The sequence below is a fragment of the Pomacea canaliculata genome, linkage group LG4, assembly GCF_003073045.1.
Source record: "Pomacea canaliculata isolate SZHN2017 linkage group LG4, ASM307304v1, whole genome shotgun sequence".
NCBI lineage: Eukaryota > Metazoa > Mollusca > Gastropoda > Architaenioglossa > Ampullariidae > Pomacea > Pomacea canaliculata.
This window is the reverse complement of record NC_037593.1, coordinates 28359725-28381423: the sequence shown is the minus strand read 5'-3', so window position 1 is coordinate 28381423 and position 21699 is coordinate 28359725. Positions and strand designations below refer to the sequence as shown.

At 36.8% G+C, this 21699-nt stretch overlaps 2 protein-coding genes across 6 annotated transcripts; one reads left to right on the top strand and one right to left on the bottom strand.

Annotated features, from left to right (window-relative positions):
- The first annotated feature begins 982 nt into the window (after nt 1–982).
- LOC112561796 (aldehyde dehydrogenase family 3 member B1-like) lies at nt 983–16209 on the top strand. 5 transcript variants are annotated; one of them, XM_025234526.1, is made up of 16 exons: nt 983–1202; nt 3493–3636; nt 3928–4023; nt 4239–4374; nt 4714–4799; nt 5126–5289; nt 6315–6441; nt 7023–7126; nt 8465–8591; nt 8911–8981; nt 9394–9509; nt 9825–9954; nt 11864–11999; nt 12704–12718; nt 13050–13087; nt 15593–16207. In XM_025234526.1, the coding sequence occupies exons 1-15, from the start codon at nt 1125–1127 to the stop codon at nt 13062–13064; spliced, it is 1545 nt and encodes a 514-aa protein (XP_025090311.1). In that variant the 5' UTR covers nt 983–1124; the 3' UTR covers nt 13065–13087; nt 15593–16207. The 5 variants fall into 5 exon arrangements, with proteins under 5 accessions (XP_025090311.1, XP_025090313.1, XP_025090310.1 ...); XM_025234528.1 differs by lacking the exon at nt 12704–12718; XM_025234525.1 differs by lacking the exon at nt 13050–13087.
- LOC112561799 (protein FAM57B-like) lies at nt 15062–21607 on the bottom strand. Its single transcript, XM_025234531.1, has 5 exons — nt 21432–21607; nt 20808–20891; nt 19471–19685; nt 18793–18881; nt 15062–18237 (listed from the first exon to the last, which is right to left on the bottom strand). The coding sequence occupies exons 1-5, from the start codon at nt 21542–21544 to the stop codon at nt 17956–17958; spliced, it is 783 nt and encodes a 260-aa protein (XP_025090316.1). The 5' UTR covers nt 21545–21607; the 3' UTR covers nt 15062–17955.
- Nucleotides 21608–21699: the final 92 nt, after the last annotated feature.

Here is a 21699-nt window from a genome sequence, read left to right as displayed (position 1 = left end):
CGAACATATATTCTAACACGTGTTAACAAAACACTCGCACAGACCAATAAATGTTACACATGTGATTGCTGTGAAAACACCTTCCTTCTGCAAAAACTCCCTCCACTCCTGAAAATCATCTCAGATGCCACCTCACAGGCGCTTCATCGCCACTTCAAGCTGCACACTACAGATGCCAGTCCACGATTTCACACTTTGAACGATTTCACACACTTACCCATGACGACAAAACACAGGAGGCAAAGAGCAACGAAGATCTTCATTATTAAGAGTTTGTAGTCTCTATGCCGCTTCTTCCACCAGCCGCATTTTTATATCCTTTTGTTTTCATTAAACCATTTATCATGCTTTTAATAATTTCAGCAGCCATTTGTCTTTGTGTTTTGACTATACCTCTGATTTGGGAAAATAACGCTCTCATTAGTAATATATTTGTTTCCATGAAAACACTGAAATTTTGTCATTCTGTTACAGCTAATAGAGAACACTGACGGAATGAGATAGTGCACAGTGATTGTCGAATACAGATGACAAACGAAATTATTAGTCGTGTGAAGATGGAAGAGATTCACATCCTACAGAGATGACGAATGTTTGTTGTTTGTGCTGAGAACACTATAGGTTCTGTTAACAGAGAACCAAATGAGTATTCAGTAGGGTATTTTTTAATTACTGCATGTTCACTTAAATAGAAACACAAAACAAATCCCTTAACATATCAAAACGTGTAAAACAAAATTGAAATATATGTCTTTAATCGTTGTCAAGGGGACTCACTCATCCAGACTATGTGCACCCTTTGCCTTCTCTTGTAATTACCAATCGTTCTTTTTTTTTTTTTCTTTGTGGTTGTTTTCGTAACTGAGCACATTTCCCAAGTTATAATTCCCAATTGGAAATAATTAATTTGGTCACTTCATTTCTCACATTTCATTTCACGCCTTGTTGTTTTCCACGCGAGATGGGCTGAGGTCAAGGGTCACAGAAAACAGCGGTGTTACGATCTGTTATAACGTTCACGTGGTGTCAACAGCTACATAGTAATATTTCATGGGAGATTTTGCACCAGCACGTGCACTGACAACGTTGTCAGCGGTTGGTATCACCTGATCTCTTACCACACAATGTCCCATTTGTCTTTCGAAGTCAAGATCGGACGTTCAGATCAATGCTGCTGTCTGGATCTGTGTGTTTCAGCAAAGGTTAGTTCACTTAAATCGAAATGCCATGGTTTTCATTCGATTTACTTCAGATGTGCTATTAGTAATAAGAAAAAATTGTATTCTAAACTATCAATGTCCTAACAAAACGAAACGAAAATTCGATCAGCTATTACACATGAGCAGAGAATTAAATGGACGTGATAAAACAAGATATAGTGAAAGACCAGCGCTAAAATGCTCGAAAGTTTCAGTGGATTGAGATATTGTTTTCCAAAAGAAAAATTAAAGAGTTAAGATAACATCCAAATACATGATTGGAGAATCAACGAGACTTCTTTACACGGCGCTGATAAGACGTACGAAATATACAATTTATAGTAACTGTTTGAAGTCTCGCTCCGAGAAGCATATGAGAGACAGACGTGTACGTATAGGTTCGTGATTGAGGTATATTAATTGTTATCATGCATGACTCATGAGCATGTTGTTTTTTTGTTTTTTTTTGTTTGTTTGTTTTTTTTGTGCAGGCACCTTCGTACGTGTGTGTGAGAGACAGAGATATTATTAAACCAATTGCATGTTTCTGTCGAAGCTTATAGCTTAATTGCTGCCTGTATCACGATTTCATCACGAACTTGTATTGCTGGACTGCAGGCAGACGATTTTTTTCCCCAGTTAACTACTAAAACTAGGCAAATGTGTACAAATTAAGCTTCCGGTCTATTCACATTTCAGATAAACTACTAAAAAGAGGCATCTCTGTACAATTTTCCGGTTTAGTCGTGCGTTCTTTGTTTAGGCTCGCCGAGACTAACAGTGGAGAAAGATATGGCAATTAAAAGGCTAAAAGTGTTGGTCCCGCAGACAGACAGCAATCCACCAACACACATTCATGATCCAACTCTAACAAAATTAGGAAATACAGCATTCTAATTAACAAAAAACTCAACGTTTTTCGGCCTCTTTGCATTCAGCTGTGTCGCTATTTCCTCTCTGTTTTTCCTAATTTTTTTTTTCCATCTTTTTTTTTTGTTACTGCTGCTGTTTTGTTTTGTTTTGTTTTTAATATTAGCTGTCATAATCCAACAAGTGAATATGTGTGTGTGAATAATAGATACTATTTATAAAGATAGGAATGTGCATGAACATCCCAGATAGCATTTAAGCATTTTATAAACGTTTACAAATAATGAACCCTTTGAAAACGTTTATAAAATGTTGAAATGCCATCGGGGATGTATGTTATTTTTTAATATCTCAATACCACTGTCAATAAGTTAAGCTTCTATACAGCGGGCGCGAGTTGAGTCAACACTGTCCCACTACGCGCGCGTAGAGTTCGATGTCCTTTTCATAAGGTCTCTGCTCTAAACTAAGCTCGTGACTCGCACCTGACTCGTGATAGGCATTAGTCACTAGAACAGTTAGTGTCAAGGGCTCGTAACTCTAAGAGCTGGCCTTGGTTCGTAAGAGTTATCTTTGTTTAGACTATAAAGTTCGTGATCACAGGCTGCACTTTGTCCTGTTGTCCGCTATCGTTGACTGGATATATCAACCGATTGGTCTGTGGTAGTGTGCGGCCTTCATTACTAACATGGCAGGATATGACAAGGTATTATTAAGTAAATCATTATTTTAGCCAAGCAGAAATATTGCGTTCATTAAATATAGTCGAGAAAGCCCACCGCAAGGCTCTTTCTTTCAAAGATAACTTTTGTGCTAAAATTGTAAACATCAACCTAACGAGGCTATCAGTTTGACAAATTGCGTAATTCCTGGGTCTCACTAACGATTGTACAGATTTTTCTCCTGTCCTTCACAATAAAAGCTCTAAGTCCAATTGCAGAATAGTCAGAGTTGATGTACACTCTCTGATACATTTACGAAGATAGCAAAAGCCCCTCAAAAAAGATACTGAGGAGGCCAAAGCCAAAGCCGGGCATCTTCCTACGCCACTGCAAGAACAAGCAAACAATGAATAAATAATGGCATGTGCCTGATCTGACAGTCATGATTATTTGGAGATGATACTTTGACATTCAATTGTTTTGTTGAAACAAATGCGTTACAACTGGTGTCTCAAGCATTAATAGCTTCAACAGCACATACATATATCAAGGACCCAGTATGGTTGTAATGTACCATCATGTTTTTAATCGCATTGCAAAGTAGTGTTGTATCTGTGATTCCATAAAGATAAAACAGATTTGTGGGTGATCTTTTGATAAACGGATAAGTATCTCTCTTGCTGGAAGTTGTTGATCATTGACTATCTTGTCATTTTGACAACTTTTGACCTCACCTGACTTCAACTTTTTTTTTTTTAAAGATGATTCAGGGCTTAAGGTCCATATTCAGAACAGGACGCACCAGGAGTTTAAAGTGGCGTTTAGCCCAGCTTAATTCCTTGATCAAACTGCTTGATGAAAATGGAGAGAAAATTTGCCAGGCTCTCTTTGAAGACCTTCATAAGGTAGATTGTTTTGTTTTGTGTATTTAATTCTTACCAAGAATTAAAGGAGATCAAATGATACAGATCGATGAAGAAGTCTGCAACCACTTTATAACTATAAGAGATTCTAAAATTGCAGCATCGTTCTGGCACTAGTAAATCATTGTAATGTATTATGTAAAAGTAAAACAAAAAAAAGCCTTAAATAAAGTGGTAAAATAGATGGTGCCGGTGCCTGATTGTGAGAATGCAGGTAGGGAGTGGGGTTGGGGGAGTGCAGAAGCTTTAACTTTTTGTTCTTTTTATGCACAGCACAATATGGAGTCATATGTGATGGAAATAAACATGTGCAAAAATGATGCAGTATTCAACATAAACAACTTGAGAAGTTGGATGCAGCCACAGCAGGTAATAGAATCTGTTGTAAAGACAATAAACAGCTCAGATAGAATTTTTATGTAATAATTTGCATTTATGTGAAATGAGTGTATATTCAAGATGTGTGAGTAACTTCACATCGTACATATCTTTAAGTCTACATAGCATAAATAAATGCATTGGTTATGCCTGATAGTGGAGGGCTCATTTTCACTTTACATTAAAAGGATGCATGAAATTGCCAGGTTCCCAAAGGGCTTTTAAACAAAATGGATGATGCTTACATCCGTTACGAACCCTATGGAACTGCTCTGATTATAGGGGCTTGGAACTATCCAATACAGGTCACCTTACTGCCCCTAATTGGAGCAATCGCTGCTGGTATGGGTTTTTTGTCATTACCAGGTCAAAGAATAAATATTATCAGTGTCTTATCTGCATAATCCTTCTCTTTAAAAGGAAAATATATGGATAAATAGTTGTTCTCTTCATAAATAATGTCTCCCTGTTTTTATTATAGTATCAGTAACTCCATTTTTGAATCTTTGACCTTTTGAAATTTACAGGTGTTTTAAAGGTTATGGTTTTATTTTCATTTATATTTTTGTAAAAGTGTGGCATCAAAGCTATTATTCTTGAGTTAGTTCAATATAATTTATTGGCTAAAGGGTCAGTATGGATGAGGTATATAATGGGTCTGCCTCTGTCTTTCTAAATCAGGCAACTGTGTTGTGCTCAAGCCATCAGAACTTGCCCCCAAAGTAGCCACATTGCTGGAGGAGCTGATACCAAAATATTTAGACCAAGTTTGTGTCTTTTTTTCTCTCAAATATTTTTGGTATTAACACAGGAAGTAAACAAGCATAAGACAAGAGTGAGTGGAATGCAACTTAAAGGAAAAAAAAACCTTGAGATTGTCTGAAATTATGCCAACAGGTTAGCATGTCAGATTTAGTGAGTTATGTTATCTTCCATTGTTTTCATCAGTGTTGTCATCATTATCTTTATCATCATCACTTCCACCACCTTCATCATTCTCATATTTCTTAGATGAAGTAGTGATCTTTGTCTTGTTTTAAAGCTGTCCTGAAAACTTCCTGCATATTTAGTTTGAATTGTTTACATTTCTAAGGAATGCATCAAAGTTGTAAATGGTGGGATCCCAGAGACAACACTTTTGCTGGAGCAACGTTTTGACATTATTTTTTACACCGGTAACACTACTGTTGGGCGTATTGTTATGGCTGCTGCATCAAAGTATGTCACTCCTGTAGTTCTGGAGCTGGGGGGCAAAAGGTAAGACTTACTGGTTTGTGCCAAGCTAAATTTTCTGGTTGGAGGTTTAGAGTATCGGTTGTTTTGATCTTGTGAGCAACCTCTTTTTCTATAAAGAGGCAGAAGGCACCATTGTGTGATGTGTATAAAGTTATATTCCAAACAAAGCTCACTTTCAGAAAGCACATTTGGTTAAATTATGATGAGGTTTATTTAAGTGGAGAGATTGCACTCACATTAAGATTTAAATTTTCTTTTGAAGCAAGCAGTTCCCAATATACAAAGGGCAGTCCGGTAGTGCAGGGGTTATCCCCTGTCATTAATACAGTGAAGATTGGCAGTCCTGGTTTCAGCTCTCGTCTTGGGCACACTGTTCTTTCTCTGCATGTAGCATCTGTTTACATGGCTAGCTGCCTTGCTGTGATATAAGCTTAGTTGCTTGCATAAAACACCAATTACCCCCACACACACACACACACTCCCTTCCCAGTGAACGTAAGATCTGAGAGTGATTTGGTATAAAAACCTGAAAATATACAACAGGTTTTAAGACATCATATAATAAATCAGACATGAATGCTGATATTTCATCAATATCATGACATCATAGGGGAAGATCATGATAATATTAGCACATGTACATCAGTGTGATTTTTTCGGCAAAATCCTAAATAATTTTAACTTGGACTCTGAAAACCTCTTGCATTCTATGGATGGAACAGACTGAGGTCCTGTACTTTGCTGCGTGAGACTTTGATCAGACAACATCTTGGCTGCTTGCTTGGTAAAACTGAAAAAAATGAAGAGGGTGGGGGAAATGAATCACTTAATGCAATTTCACAATATTTAGAACCATTTTCTGTGTTAGTCAGTATTCATCACAGTTATTGTCTAGGATATATCAGTGATATGGATGTTACTGAACTATAAATATAAATTCTTTTTTCTTAAAATAGTTTAGCCCAGTAGGATAATTTGAATACATGATTGGTTATTTTAGCTTCATGTGTTTACATGTTCATGAATTTGTTTTTGTATTTTTTCAGCCCAGTTTTCATAGATGGAAATGCTGACATGAATGTTGTTGCAAGAAGAATAGCATGGGGCAAGTTCTGTAATGCAGGGCAGACATGCATAGCACCTGACTATGTTATGTGCACAGTTGAAACTCAGGTATACTTAAGTTTTTTATTATTCTGTTATAGCTGGCTGCATATAGTATACAGGAAAGTTTACTGTTTTTCTTTTTAAACTATAAATGCAGAGATATTTGTTTTTCGACTTCTCTAAAATGTTGACTGTGAAATATGTTTTTTTTTTATTCTGAAGATTTTGGATAAACATCTAGGTTTGTTAGTCTTGGCAAATTTATAAATCATATTTGAAATGGTCGCTATATTTAATAGCTGATTCATTGCAAAACCTGCCGCCAAGCCTTGCCATACTAAAGATTTCAAATAAGACCTTTGGAAGTCTACCATGTAATTTTGTCCTTATAATCTTGTCATCATTCCTAACTACTATGCTTTATTTATATTTTTCAGTGATTATGTCTGTCAGCATTTGCATGTGTATGTATGTGCAAAATGATATTAGGTTTTTCCAAGTCTTTGCAAATCATTGTCTCTTGCTTGTCAGCCTAACAATTTTTTTTTTAACTATAGGTGTTTCTGTACAAAAGTTGAAACTTTGTTGCTCCAGCATTATTTCTTTTGTTTCTTATATTGTTGAACATTTGCATGATCCATGACCAGGAGAAGCTGCTTGATAAGATGAAGGTTGTACTGGAAGAATTTTATACAACCAATGCCCAGACATCAGAGAGCTTTGGGCGGATAATTAATGCCAGACATTTTCAGTGAGTGATACCATAACACTTTTATTTATATTTAAGTTAGAAGGATATATTGTATGCATAGAAATTTAGTAAAGAACTTTTGATTCAGATTAAAGCTTCTAGTTTCTTTCTCTCTTTTTTTTTAAAAAAAGGCTTGATTTAAATAGTGATAGTCTAGGAGGATCTGTACTATGTTTGCATACTTTTATTGGTGATGTCATTGTGCTGTTAAAGGCCTATTCTCACGCTGCAATATTTGTCACTTAGCGGGGTTAGCAGCCCCTAAAAGGCTTAGCAAGTTGTGCACATGGCACGCAGAAAGGCCTTGTAGCTAGGTTTCGAGCACGCGTTTCTATTTTCTCACTAGGCCGACCTACATGGTAGGACTGTAGCCAGTCAGAATGCTTGAACACAGTAGGCTTCCTTTTTACCTCCACATTTTAAATAATGGCCATGTGGTCGGAGGAGAACTATGTTCTCATGATTTCTCTTCGGGAGAATTATGTGTCTGTTCGACACTGCACACCAAGATTACATTTTTGTACAAGTAAATTGCAGCATGAAATTAGGCCTTAATCCATTTTCCACATTGCTTCATGAAAATTAGCGGTCCTGTGGCGCAACGGTTAGCGCCTGTCACCAATACAGTGAAAGTTGGCTGCCCAGGGTTCATTTCTCGTCTCAGGCACGCTGTTCTTTCTCTGCACGTGACATCTGTTTACAGGGCTGGCTGCATGGCCGTAATATAGCCTCAGCTGCTGACATGGCGTAAAACACATCCCCCCCCCCCCCCATGAAAATCTACATGGAAGTGGACATATGACCTTGCAAAAGACTAGGACATGGAGATTTCTTTGTGCAATAGCAGAAGAAATGTTTAAGATATTATGCTCATGCTATGTTGCATAATCTATTTTTATTTGTTAATTCTATCAAAACATTGCTTTCAAAATATTCTATAGCATAATCGATAATATTGTATTTCAAAGAACTAAGCACTTTAAACCATAGTCCATGGCAGATGATCAGATTACAGCAGAAAAGCCTTGTAATAATACAACTGGAAATGGTACTCCATATTCTAGTGTTGAAATGCAGGTTTTAGATACATCACAACATTCAGCAGTCCAGTAATGCTTATCATACAGGAGCTCATAGAGCAGAGGGTACAGGAGGTTACCTGGTACTGCAGCAGATCATATTTTTTCTGGCAACTCTCTACCTCCCCTCTCGCCAATTAAATATAGCAGCTTTGTAATATGTGTTTATAATATAGTAGTGCTTCATAATTACAACACCACTTCTCAACAGCATTGTAACAAATAATGGTAGTTTTGTAGAAAACAATATTGTTTACAGACGAGTGTATAAATTGATGGAGGGTGCGAACATTGCAATTGGTGGTCAGACAGATGAGAGTGACCTCTTCATAGCCCCTACTGTGCTGAGAGACGTCAAACTCACAGACCCAGTCATGCAAGAGGAGGTAATGCTGATTTAGCACTTGCAATAAAGATTTTTTTTTTGGTTGTTGTTGCTGTAAATACATCCACAGTTTGTCAGTTCTTTCATGGCCACATTCTTGGAGGTTAATGAATTTTGTTGTTATTATTACAAGCAAGTAAATATGGGTAAATTTAGGTAAGGCAGCAAGGGAGAGGAGATGGGCAACAACTTCACATAAAGCTAGCCCCCAAAAAAGGGAGGTCTCTTACTCCCCAATGACTTGAAAAGGTTAGGGGATCACCTTTACCCTTTTTTATTTTTGCCTATAGTAAAAGTATTGTTTGTTTTTTTTATTCCAGATATTTGGTCCCTTGTTGCCAATAGTGCCTGTGAGGGATCACCAAGAGGCCATTGAAATTATTAATGACAGGTAAGGTATATTTTCTTGGAAATGGGCATTGATGTTTATAAATTTGGTTGTTTTTTTCTGATACCGTTTTGCCCGTGCTATATGAATATGAAATGCATGGCGTGTGGCAAACACCATTAACAATAAGATTCAGACATTAGTCAACAGATGTCTGTGCCACATCCTCAACATCAGATGGCCTGAGATCTCCAATACAGACCTGTGGGAGAGAACCAACCCAAAACCTGCTAGCCAAGACATCAAGAAGCGGGAGTGGGGTTAGATCGGTCACACCTTGCAATAGCCAGCCAACAATTTAACATTAACAGCAAAATTGTGGTCCTTCATGATAATAAGATGCCTCTGATTTGTTCTTCTTTTCCTAATCTGTAGCTTCTGTCTTTGGTGCTAAACTGTACATTATCTTTTGCAGGGAAAAACCTCTTGCGATGTACATTTTCTCCACTGACAAAGGATTGGTCCGTACCATCAAAGAGAGCACCAGCAGTGGGGGGTTTTGTGTTAATGACACTCTCATACATGCAGCAGGTTGGCTAGTGCTATTTTAAAAAAGTACATATAGATTAACAAATACTATAATTATTCCTTTTTTAACCATCATAGGTACTATCAAGTGAGTGAATTAAAAACAATTTTACCTTAAGGAAATGATTAGTAGGATTGAAAACATTAGATACTTTGAACTTGAAATCAAAAGGTGAGTTCGGGGATGAAGTGATTCCATTGGAAAAGTTTACGTTCTTTATGCAAATTTGGGTTGAGCGTGCCATGTCAAGTTGTTGTTTTAATCTTTAGAATGCTTACCTTTTGCTGCAGTTTGGGAACTTTTTGTTTGGCTTGCAGTTCCAACCTTGCCATTTGGTGGTGTTGGCAATAGTGGAATGGGGGCTTACCATGGCAAATTCACATTTGATACCTTCAGTCATAAGCGAGGTTGCCTGGAAAAAAGCCTGGGTTTGGAGTCTTTCAACAGGTGAGGACTTGTCAAGCTACATTGCAGATGGTTGATCACATGCCTACTCTTGTCATCTGATAATAGGTTGGGAAGATTGTAGCCTTTGTTCTGATAGGTTGAATTATGTAGCTAATGTGAATATGAGTGCTTCAGTGCTTAAAACTTTTAAAGTGTCACATTCTAATTAGGCAAAGATTTTCTCAAGCCCTTGACATTGGCATGTCCATTTTAATTAAAGTGACCTCTGACATATTATCTGTCCTTGACAGTGGAGATGTTTCTGCTTTAACTCTACTGGACCTGTCTGCTACATTCAGCATTATCAACTCTCTGCTCCTTCATAGACTCCACACCCTCTATGGGATTTCTGGACCTGCACTAGCCAGGTTCAACTCTTATCTCACTGATAGGACGCAGACTGTGTTTGTTGATGGTCAAACATCTCGCCCTACTTCACTTTCTTGTGGTGTTCCTCAAGGCTCAGTACTTGGCCCAGTTCTGTTCATTCTGTATATGAAACCACTTTCACCTTGCATCCAGTCTCACAAGGTTTCTCATCAATCATGTACTGATGACATGCAACTGTACTGCTCCATTCCACGGGCTGAGTTTCACTCTGCTACTAAAATCATAGAAGCCTGTATCAGTGATGTCAACGATGGTAACAAACAAACTTAAACTCATTGATGATAAAACCAAAGCTCTCCTATGCCCGAGAAAAAGAAATCAATCTTCACACGTTTGTCTGACAAATCACATCAAGATGGGTGAAACTAACATCACCTTTGCGTTCTTCGTCAGGAATCTGGGATTCATTGCCACTGCAGAATTGACTTGATAAACAAGTTACAGCTGTCTGTCAGTCTGCCTATTATGAGCTTCATATGATGAGTGTCTGCTTTATTCTCTCTATCCACGCCACCAACACTCTTGTCTGTGCGTTTGTTCTTTCTTTGCTTGATTACTGCAACTCCTTGCCTGCTAGCTGCCCTGCACAAACTCCAGAAAGTTCAGAACTCCATTCTCACATTCAGTACAAACTGTCCATGCTGTGTTTTAATTTGTTTGCTTGCTTGTGCCCTATTTCTCTGAACTGCTCTTCCCTTACATCCAAGCTAGACTTCTCTGCTCCTCATTTGACAACCATCTCCTATTCCTGTCACCAGAACAACAACATATGGTCACAAGATTTTTAGTTACTGTACAGCAAAACAATGGAACTCTCTCCTTTTCCATATCCGCCACCTACCCACTATTGAATCCTTTAAATGTGTACTGAAAATGCATCTCTTCCTTAAGCATTACTTTAAGATGAGTTCCCACAATTTTAGTCCTTTTTCACACCCTTCCCTCCTTTCCTGCTTATTGCTACTTTTCTGCTCGTCTTCCTTTTGCAAAATCATGATATTCTCTGTCCTTGTTACTTGGATCCTCTTTACATTTATTTGTGTTTGTCTTTATTCATCATCGGTACTGTTGTTTATTCTTCCATCATTCATATGATTGTTTTTCTGTCCCTCATCTGTTGCCTATGTCTCATCAGGGCTTCTGCTTACGCAAAAAATTGCGTACAGTACGCATTAAAAGTTCGGAGGACCCCTTCAATTTTCGCCAATGGGGTTCCCTTCAAATTTGGGCAAAGAACAGGGACCCCTTAAAAACCTGAAGAAGGGGTCCCTGGGACCCCAAAGAATTTAGCCTTAGCAGAAGCCCTGCTCATTCTTGTCCTTAAGTACTGACAACACGCTCCTCAGGAGTGAGTATGCACTATATAAATTTTGCCTTTATCATTATGATTATTATTATTTTAGATTATTTCCATAACCATTCTCCCTGGCTCATCAAGTCACTTCCATGAAAGTACTTTCTCTTGAAGATTGCATGCTATTTACTAATCAGTGATGGCATATTTTTTTTAATTATTTAGCCTGAGGTATCCTCCCTACAATGAAAAGAAACTGGGCTGGCTTCAGTGGATTCTTGTTCAGAAACCTCGGCGCACTGGACTTCTGGGATTCTTCCCTTTTGTGGTTCTTGGCGTTTTTCTGGCAGTGTTCTTTAAGGTGAGAATGTGTTAAATTTTTCCATTTACCCTCAAACATAAAGCATATCTGTTAGATGAAGAAAAAGATGTTAATAGTTTAACAGTAATTGGTTATGTCTTTGCAAGCTAATGGGAGGTATGTCAGACATGTGGTTGTATGTATGTGCCTGTGTACTTACATCTGTGTGACCACAGATTTGTTGAGGCAAGGAAAAGAAAATGAAACAAAGGATGTTATTCCTATCGCAGCATTAAAACTGTTTAACAGATGGCTTAAACTATTTCATTTTGAAATAGACTCGGTGGAGAGCATCTTCAAAATTCTGTCCAAAACAAATTGCCTAAACAGCATTAGCACATGTCATCTTGTATACAGATTTTGTATGTGGCTGTATTAGGTATTTTGTGGGAGAGCTCCAGAGACCTCTAAGTACAAATTTTTCTGCATGTACTTGTATGATAGTACTAGTTGTTACCACCAAGGCACTAGCTTTCATTGCAGCCCTTTTCTTCTCTCACCCCATCCTAAAATTGTCCTTGTTAACAAAATGGTAATTATATTGTATAATTTTGATTATAACGACAAAAATAACTGTGAGGGAAATGAAAGAAGAAAGAGATCAGTCTCTTTTGTAACACCTATTCAGAATGCAATGGGGTTTTTTTGGTTGTTTTTGTAAATGAGTTACATGTAACAACTTAGGACACTTCCCTTGTTTTTAGGATCCAATACACAAGGTAAACTCTTCAAAAATTTCCACAGTGTATGTGTACTAAACATTTTTTACCCACAAAATAGAGCATTCACGTTGGTTGCTCAGTATGGTTGTGCGGCATTCATTTTTTTTAACTGAATGAAACAGCTACCTTAGCTTACATTGCATGATAGTATTTTGTTCTCATATATATTGGATGGAGTAAATATTTTGTTTGAAGCCTTTGATATAACTGTCTATGGAATTTCATGTTTACCCCATAACCCCATCATCTCAGCTTCAGTCCCTCTTGTGTTATTTCAATGTCCATGTCTTCTAGCTATACCCATTATCCATCACAATTTTCTTTTCAGAAATATAGTCTTTAAACCAAACAGAACGGTGCTAATAGGTAACATTGCCTTCCAATCCTTCTCTATGTCAGTATTTTTAGTTCATATTATGCCTAAAGTAGATTAGAGTGGCTTGATCTAATTATTTTCTGGGAGAACAAGGGGTTCTTTCTTCTGCCAAGTAGAGCTTTTTGTGTGAATGCATTGATTAAACAATCTTGCTTTTGGACAAAATAACATGCATGTTCTGTGAATGCATGTTTCCTTAATATTAGAATTTCTTTTATTATTGTAACTATAGTGCATGAATTGTCTGTCACACAACTTTTTAATGATGAAAGCATGCAAAAAATGTATATCATTTAAATCCATGTATTTTTAAAGATTGAGAAAAAATTCTTTGTATTTGCTAAATAATAAATATTATCATTCGGTCTTAATAGAAAGTTTTCAAATCATTGCTTGAGCAAGAGTGATTACAGTCCTTTCCCTGAAAAAAAAACAGAAGCAAGAAAGGGAATTAGCAGTATCATCTATTTGTCACTGTTGCAATGAGAAACTATCATACTAAGAATGCAGAAAGAAACCTCATCAATCATATGCTGATGAAACACAACTGTACTGCTCCACCCCATCAGCTGATTCTCACTGCTACCAGCACCATAGAAGCCAATATTCATGAAGTCCAAGACTGGATGGTGACAAACTTAAACTCAACGATGATAAAATGGAAACCCTCCTATGTTTAAGAAGAAATCATCTTCACTCGTTTGTTCACCAAATCACATCAAAGTGGGCGAAACCAACATCACTTTTACATCCTCTGTCAGGAATCTGGAATTCATTGTCAAGTCAGACATGACTCTTGCTAAACAAGTCACAGCTGCTGTCAGTCTATTATGAGCTACGCAAGATCAGCACCATCCGTAACATTCTGTCTGAGCTTGCTACCAACACTCTTGTGTGTGTTTGTTTTATCCAGACTTGATTACTGCAACTCCTTGCTTGCTGGTTGTCCTGCATACCTTCTTCTTAAACTCCAGAAAGTACAGAACTCCGTTCTCATATTCAGTACAAACATGTCTGGTGCTTAGAGCCAGGAAACGGGACCATGCCACCCCTCTCCTTCATTTTCTGCACTGGCTACCCATCCGTTCTGGCATCCAGTGCAAACTGTCCATGCTGTGTTTTAATTTCTTTGTTGGCACCTGTCTTGATTATTTTTCTAAACTGCTCTTCCCTTACATCCCAGCTAGACAACTCCACTCCTTGTCCGATGATTGTCTCCTTACTCTTTCTGTCACCAGAACAAAACATACAGCCACAGCAAAACAATGGAACTCCCTTTCCATATCTCCCACCTATCCACTATTGAGTCCTTTGAATGTGGACTGAAAATGCACCTCTTCCGTAAACATTACTTCCAACAATCATTCCCATAATGCTAATCCTTTTTCACACCCTTTTGCAATATCATGTTACTCTCAGGTCTGGTTGTTGTTATTTGGTTCCTCTTTGTGTTTTTCTGTATTTGATTATATTCTTCGTTTGTACTGTTGTTTATTCTTTCATATGTTATTTGTTTTCCCGTCCCTCATATGCTGTCCATGTTTCGTTATTGTTCTTAAGCACTGCTAATTGCATACTCCTTAGGAGTGTGAGCATGCGCCTTATAAATTTCCATTTATTATTATCAACTCAATTTTAAGCATCTTTAAAAGAGCTTAATTGTAATCCACCTCACTGATACAAGTAAGGCATTAGTAAGTTTGAATCTTACATCAGAAATTATAATTGATGGTAGTACATCCTGCAGGTGTGTCTAGGTTGAGATGTCTGTCAAGAAAACTAGCAATCTGGTGACATTGGGATTCTCGAGAAAATTAGTTTTGGCCATGTCTTGAAGACTGTATGATATATGATTTGATTTGATTTGATTTGATTTGTTTCAAGATCATGTATGACACATGTAAATGTTCATGCATATATACACATTCACACATATGTGCATGAAATCACCCACATACGTTTTCTAAAGTTTGTCCTTTGCTTTAATGCGTTCTCCGGTGTTCACAGTGAGAAATTGCATCCAACATTCCATCTACCATATGAGTTTTTAAACATTTATTTAATAATAACAACAGTGCACATTTTAATGTATTTGCTTAGCACAGCACATGCTGTACATGTGAATACACACTTTCTCTCTTACACACACATATTCAGTTTCACCTCAGAAATGCTTATTTTGGGCTAAAGGTGTGAGAACATAAAAAAGAGAGTGGATCAGGGATTACAGATAACTAGTACAGAAGATGAGGGTGCAGTTTAATTGCTGAACTGAACAAAGTGATGGAGGACAGTACATTATATATATTACCAGAACATTATGATAACCATTGCACAAGTAATCTGCTTAGGCAAAGAGATTTTAAATGTTCTTTGTGGACTTTTGCATTTAATAGTTAGACAAGATAGTTTGACAGTGTTTTATTATAGCCAAGCAAACAATTATGCTGGTGCTATAGTATCAGTGTTTAACATTTCTTACTTCAATACTGCAGATCATAGGAGCCTGAGCAAAGAAACTTCAAATGTCTGCCTTGTGTCTGGAACATTTCAGTTCTCTTTGAGACCAAAAGGACTGGAACTGTTATAATTCCCAGTGAAATATTTGTGAACCATAAGTGTTTATTATGCAATGTTTTGGATAAAAGGCTAAACAAATATGGTGTTTAACTTGCACACATTTAAAAATAAGGGGAATCTGTAGTAATTTTACATTTTTGCACAATGACAAAGTTTGTTTTCTTGAAGTTTTAAATGTTTCTTACTATACACTATTTGCATGGTGTTGCATATTTTTTCTGATCTCATGTGTCAGTCTGTCCTTTGTGTAGCTGATGACTACTGAAAGGAACATTGTTGATGGCTGATTTAAGCCTAAATGTTCTTTTCTTCATAATCATTATAAAAATGTTTACAGCCAAGATATAAGTATTTGTTTAGCGGATCAGTTTTGTATTACTGTAATTTTCAATTTTGATTAGTTTTGCTTTGATAGCTATGGTTACTGTACAAAAAGAGAAAAGATTACTTTGTGATAAACTGTGGGCATCGCTTCTTTAGGGTTGAAACTGATGTATGTTTCACATATAAGTAAACAAAGATTATATATTTGTTGAAGTGTTTGTGTTATATTTGCTGGTACACGTGAACACTTTTAAGTATATGAAAGACCATACTGAAAAGATCAGTCATGAAATAACAACATAAACATAAAGCATAAACTAATGAAATGATGACATTTTTAAATTTGCAAATCCAGGATACAAACTGGACTTCAAAACTGCAAATAGGTTTCTGTTTTATATTTTAAAAATAATTCCCAAATGTGTGATCATTTAATCATCCATTCCACTCCTTGCAGCCCCTATTTTTGAGCAACAATAAAAAAAAAAGCCAAAACTAAGAGTGATTCTTAAGTTAAAATCTGATTTTAGCACAGTGCTTGGCATATAAAAATTGCAATTTCTGTTGATGCTCATGTCCAAAAAGGTGCATCATAATATGATCTTTGCTCTAAAGAATCATTATTTTTAGCCTACAAGGGCATGAGCTTGATCATTACCTGTCACAAAGGAGGGGTTCTGTGTCCTTTTAAGACTGGTTTGACACTGTTGTAGTAGGGATACAAACTTGAATTGTTGCTGCAATTTATTTTACCAAAATGGAAAAATATGTAGGGGTCCTGTTAAAAAAAATAGTAGGCTTAAATCATGAATACTTTTTTTGCTATAGGGTTAGAAAGTTGGAAACCACAAATAAGGAGCTTGGTATGAGCAGAGGGTTACAAAGTTAAAGCCTTACCAAACAAGGTGCATATAATCACACTGTGAGAGAGCAAGCGAGGGAGGGTTAAGTCCAAACAACACAAATATGAAATGAAAGACATTTCCCCTGCCACGGTTCCCTGAAGAGTATTACCACAATCTATAGAGAGCTGGAACAGATGCTGTAAAACTCCACTAAGTTGTTTGGCGTACTAATAGAGGGTGCATCCACAGATCCCATCTGGACCAGGAGTCTTGTTAACATTTACTTGCCTCAACAGATCTGTGAAATTTACTCACCTCAATAGATCTGTGACAGAGGACTGGGCAATTACCAACCCATGCTTAGGGACCAGAGACTGTTTTAGTGTCAAAACATTGTGAGTTGAAGCATCCGTGCAGGCAGGTAATACTCCCTTCCATCCAGCACATACTTTACTGTCTTTGACACTGGTGTAAATCACTAACACACAATGGATCAATATATTTGTTTTTATGTTACAAAAGTATGATAATACATAAGAATAAATGTTTTTAACATTCTTTATGAACTGTTAGGCAGCAGTTACATATGGGATCTGGGGAAGGAATGCAGTTAATACAATTGGTATTTATGTATTGAGAAATACTCTTTTACACATTAAAGAAAAGAAAATGAAGCAGACCCATCTTGGCCAAGGGATTTTTTGGTACCTCAAGAAAATGTATTTTCAACATTAATATCAATCATGTTTGTCTTGGATGCAGTTATTCGGACATTAGATTTTCAAGACTACCAAATGCACCAAAAACTGCATCTGGTGATAGCAAAGTCAGTTGAGGATGGAGAGCAAAAATGGAACCTCTCAATGAGTTAATTATGACAGGACAATAAACTCACATCTAGTGATGTGCTAGTATATAAGTATGAATGTCTATAGAGTTCAAAAATGAGCTTAACACAAAAATTGCCAATATCATACAGAAATATAATGGTATATTCACAGCACCTTGATGAGCATATGTAAATAAACTCCCAGTTTGTTAATTCCTTGTACATTTCCTATTATATACATCACCAATCTTTCAGTTTAAACTTTAGCAGCAGTTAGTCATCAACAGGACTTACTTAGCTTGTGTCGTGTATAGATTTTGTAAAACACCCTACAAGTACCTCTACACATTAGACCAAACCAATAGAGCTGTGGGAGGAGAATCAACAGACATCCTAAGTTACATTTGACAGGGATACTAAATGGCACAGACGTAACAGGGATGCTGGCATGGTGTGCATAGTTCCAGAAAAGGTAGGGGAACACCAGGATTCGGGCAACAAAAAATGAAGCCACCATCAGCAGGCCTGCAGCAATGTAGTATGGTGTGTCCTTTAACTTCAGCTGCAGACAAAGGTAACAAAATTGCTCACAAATTTCAGGTATTACTTGTAAATAGTAAACAATTTAATTCTTTTTGAATGCTGTCAATTATATGCAAATTCTAAACTTAGTCCCTTCATCTTAAATTCTTATCAAATAATCTGTAGAGCTTGACTGCCACCCCACATACAAAAATCTTGCTAATGGCTTATATTAGTGAGAACAGAAAAGAATTTTGTTTAAAACTCCTCAGGTGCAACAGCTGCATTTCAAAAACAAACCCAGTGCTTCTCACATACCTAAACCAAATGGGTGCAAGAAGAATTGCTGACACAGAGATCATGACCAGCAGACTGCTTCAAGGTAAAACCATGCTCAGTAGTGCCATACCATAAAGAAAGATTAAACATTAAAAGAAGACACCTAAGCTGCATTAGATTAGTGAACCAGTCCTCATTCTATCATCACCATCATCGCTGAGTCAGTGACAATTGTGAAGGTAATCAAGTCAAAGCAAATGAGGCAGACATTTGAGTTTAAGCCTTGAATAGTAATTTGATTACAAAAATTACCAACCTGAGCAAGAACAGCTTGAGTTGCAATGAAGGGAATGGTGATTTCAATCATGTAAAATGTACCCACAAAAAAGTCTCCTAAAATTCTTCCTGAAAAACTAAAATTCCAGGGCTTCAAATACACCTTCATTATAGCTATGCAGTCATATGCATCCTTGCACACTTTCTCTCTCTCTCTCACACACACAAATAATACTAATTATTTAAAATATACTGTTGTACAGCAAACTGAGACAGGATTATTTTACAGTTAGGCTGGTGTATAATGTTGGAGTCCCTTGACATGGTAAAAAAATAATTCAGCTGTCAAATGAGTACTTGACCTCATTGAGGGCTGGGGAAGGTAAGGCAGTGATGAAGAGAACATAAGCCCCGCCCTCAAAAAAATGTCTGGCCTGGAGATAAGCGAGGTCTCTAACAGCTTCACAGTGATTGAAAGTTTATAGAACTGCTTTTACCTTTATAAACATTGAAAATGTTTCGAATTACTGACATTTTAAATTTCAAGCAAAGCTAAAAATTGTATCATAATGATAATGCTAATAAACTGCTTCTTTCACATTGGAGGTTAAATATTGAAACTTAAGATCATTATTTTTAATTGAACCAACTTGTTATCATAAAAGTGGTAATGAAAGGATGATCCATTTAAAGATAGTGATGAACTTCTCAGTATAACTTACAATGATTGTGGGAAAGATAATAAGTGGAAGTACAGTATGATGAAGCAACATCAAGACGGAGCTGTGGATGAAAGACTTGAGACGCTGGCCTACTGTAAGGAAATGTATTTCTTGATCAGCTCGATTCCAAATGTATGTCTTGTACATGGCCCATACATCATATCCAAAGTAAGGTGTGGCAAACCAGGCATATGCATTTGTTAGCCAGTGCCTGGAATAAAGAGTTTAAAATGCATTTTATTATGTCTTATGCCTAAGCCTTTACACATACCATTTAAATAAAAAAATGTAGAAACAATATTTTAAATAAAAATTAGAATAAAATCAATTTCTGGTCGAAGTATAATTTCAAACTTGATGATCCTATTGTGATGTTTACCCAGTAAACTTTCTACCCTTACTGTGACAGTTTTTTGAGTGTGTTATTTTTTTTCCTATTTTTTTTTTCCTAACTTACTTGGAGTTTAAAAAAATTGTGGTAGTGAAGGTCATTAAGTTGAAAAGTTTCCTGACTGGCATTTAACTAAAATTACACACTGCATTCACAATTATTGTATTTCAATATTAATATTAAGTCAATACAGAGTTAATGGTATGGTATACTAAGGGGCATAGCATTAATTAGGTCTATATCAGTAGCTGATTCAAGCAACTAGAAGCTATATTTATCCAGCATCAACCATAATCCTGATGTGTGCCATTCAACTGAGTGTCTACTGTATAATCATGTTTTTACATGCATAGACTAGATGTCACCTAGGTCTGTGGAACAAAGAAGCATAGTTCTAGTTCTTACATAAAATTATATAATTATCCTAGACTATAAAAGATGGAATTATAACTTTATGAAAATGGCATTACAACAGAACATGCATATGTTTGTAAATCTTGATCACCAAATGGCTGCAATAGCAACTTAACAAAGGTTGCTGGGTAACAAAGGTTACAGTTTTTTCAGATCATTTTCAGCGGCATTTGTAGTTATGCAGGATGGTGCAAAGTGAGCTTATATCTGTTAGTTAGCACATGATGTAAGATGTTCAACTCCATCAGATCATATCCAGGAGACATTTCATTATTTTCCTTTTTAAAATGATGTAGTTAAAATTAGTAAAATTAGTAGTTTGTGTGATATCCTAGAATTAGAAAATGAAACATTAAGATAAGACTTTATTTGTCCCAGAGGGACATATGTATACACTTCAGTCTATGTGCAGTCTCAGATATGTATCAATAACTAAATACTAAAATAAGTTTTGCAGCCTGCAGATGCCAAATTGTACAATTTCCACTTGTAATAAATGTGAATCATGAATGTTGGTAATTCACTTACGTAGCTGTCATTATGTTGCTGACTTCTGTCACAATGATGGCACCAGCTAGAAAGGACATTATTGCTTGGACACTGGATGTACATCTGGAACAGGAATGTGCTGTTTATATATATCTAAAGATGGTCATGTGTGTATATATACATACCATGTCATCACTATGGGTATATAATGTTAGCTTGTGTGTGGCTTAACTCCTTTTTTTTTTCATTTTTTTTTTCAAAGGAACAGATCGTTGTCAAAAAGAAAAACACAACAACAACTCGCTAAAGGTCGACAGCGGTTGCAAGACATGAAAGCCTACAATCTAAGTCTCTAAGATGTTCTGGCAAGAGGGCGCGATTCCTTTTTTAACGAGGGGGTGGCAGATCGAGGGCCTAGCTTATCGTCACCGAGATCGTCACGGGACGAGCCATCAGCCGCCGTCCCCAGCTCCCCACGACACCTATACAGCGTCATATATGGGTACCAGTGGACGATAAAGAAGCACTGTCTGATGAAGTGTGTAAATAAGTGATTCTTAGGGTGGAGTTAGTTTTTCGACTTGGGAGACATCGATAACTCCTATCGCACTCTAAAATGTTTACGTCTAATTTTCTTGAGCCACTGTTATGGCAATCACTCACTTTTCGCTGATAAAGAAAATGTCACCTAATGATAGAGTTTTTCTGAACTGTGCTGTCAAAACAAGTCGAACAATGGAATGAATGGTCGGAAAGGAGACTGCTCCGATCAGCATGAGACCAAGCAAGACGCGTCGCCCATGACGCACCCGCTTCGGACTTCCGCGATCTGTCGACGAAGCCTACTCATGACAAAATAAAAGAATGGAAAATACTCATTGAAAAATATTTCCTCGTATTTTATTCTTTGAAGTATTTTGATATTTTGTCG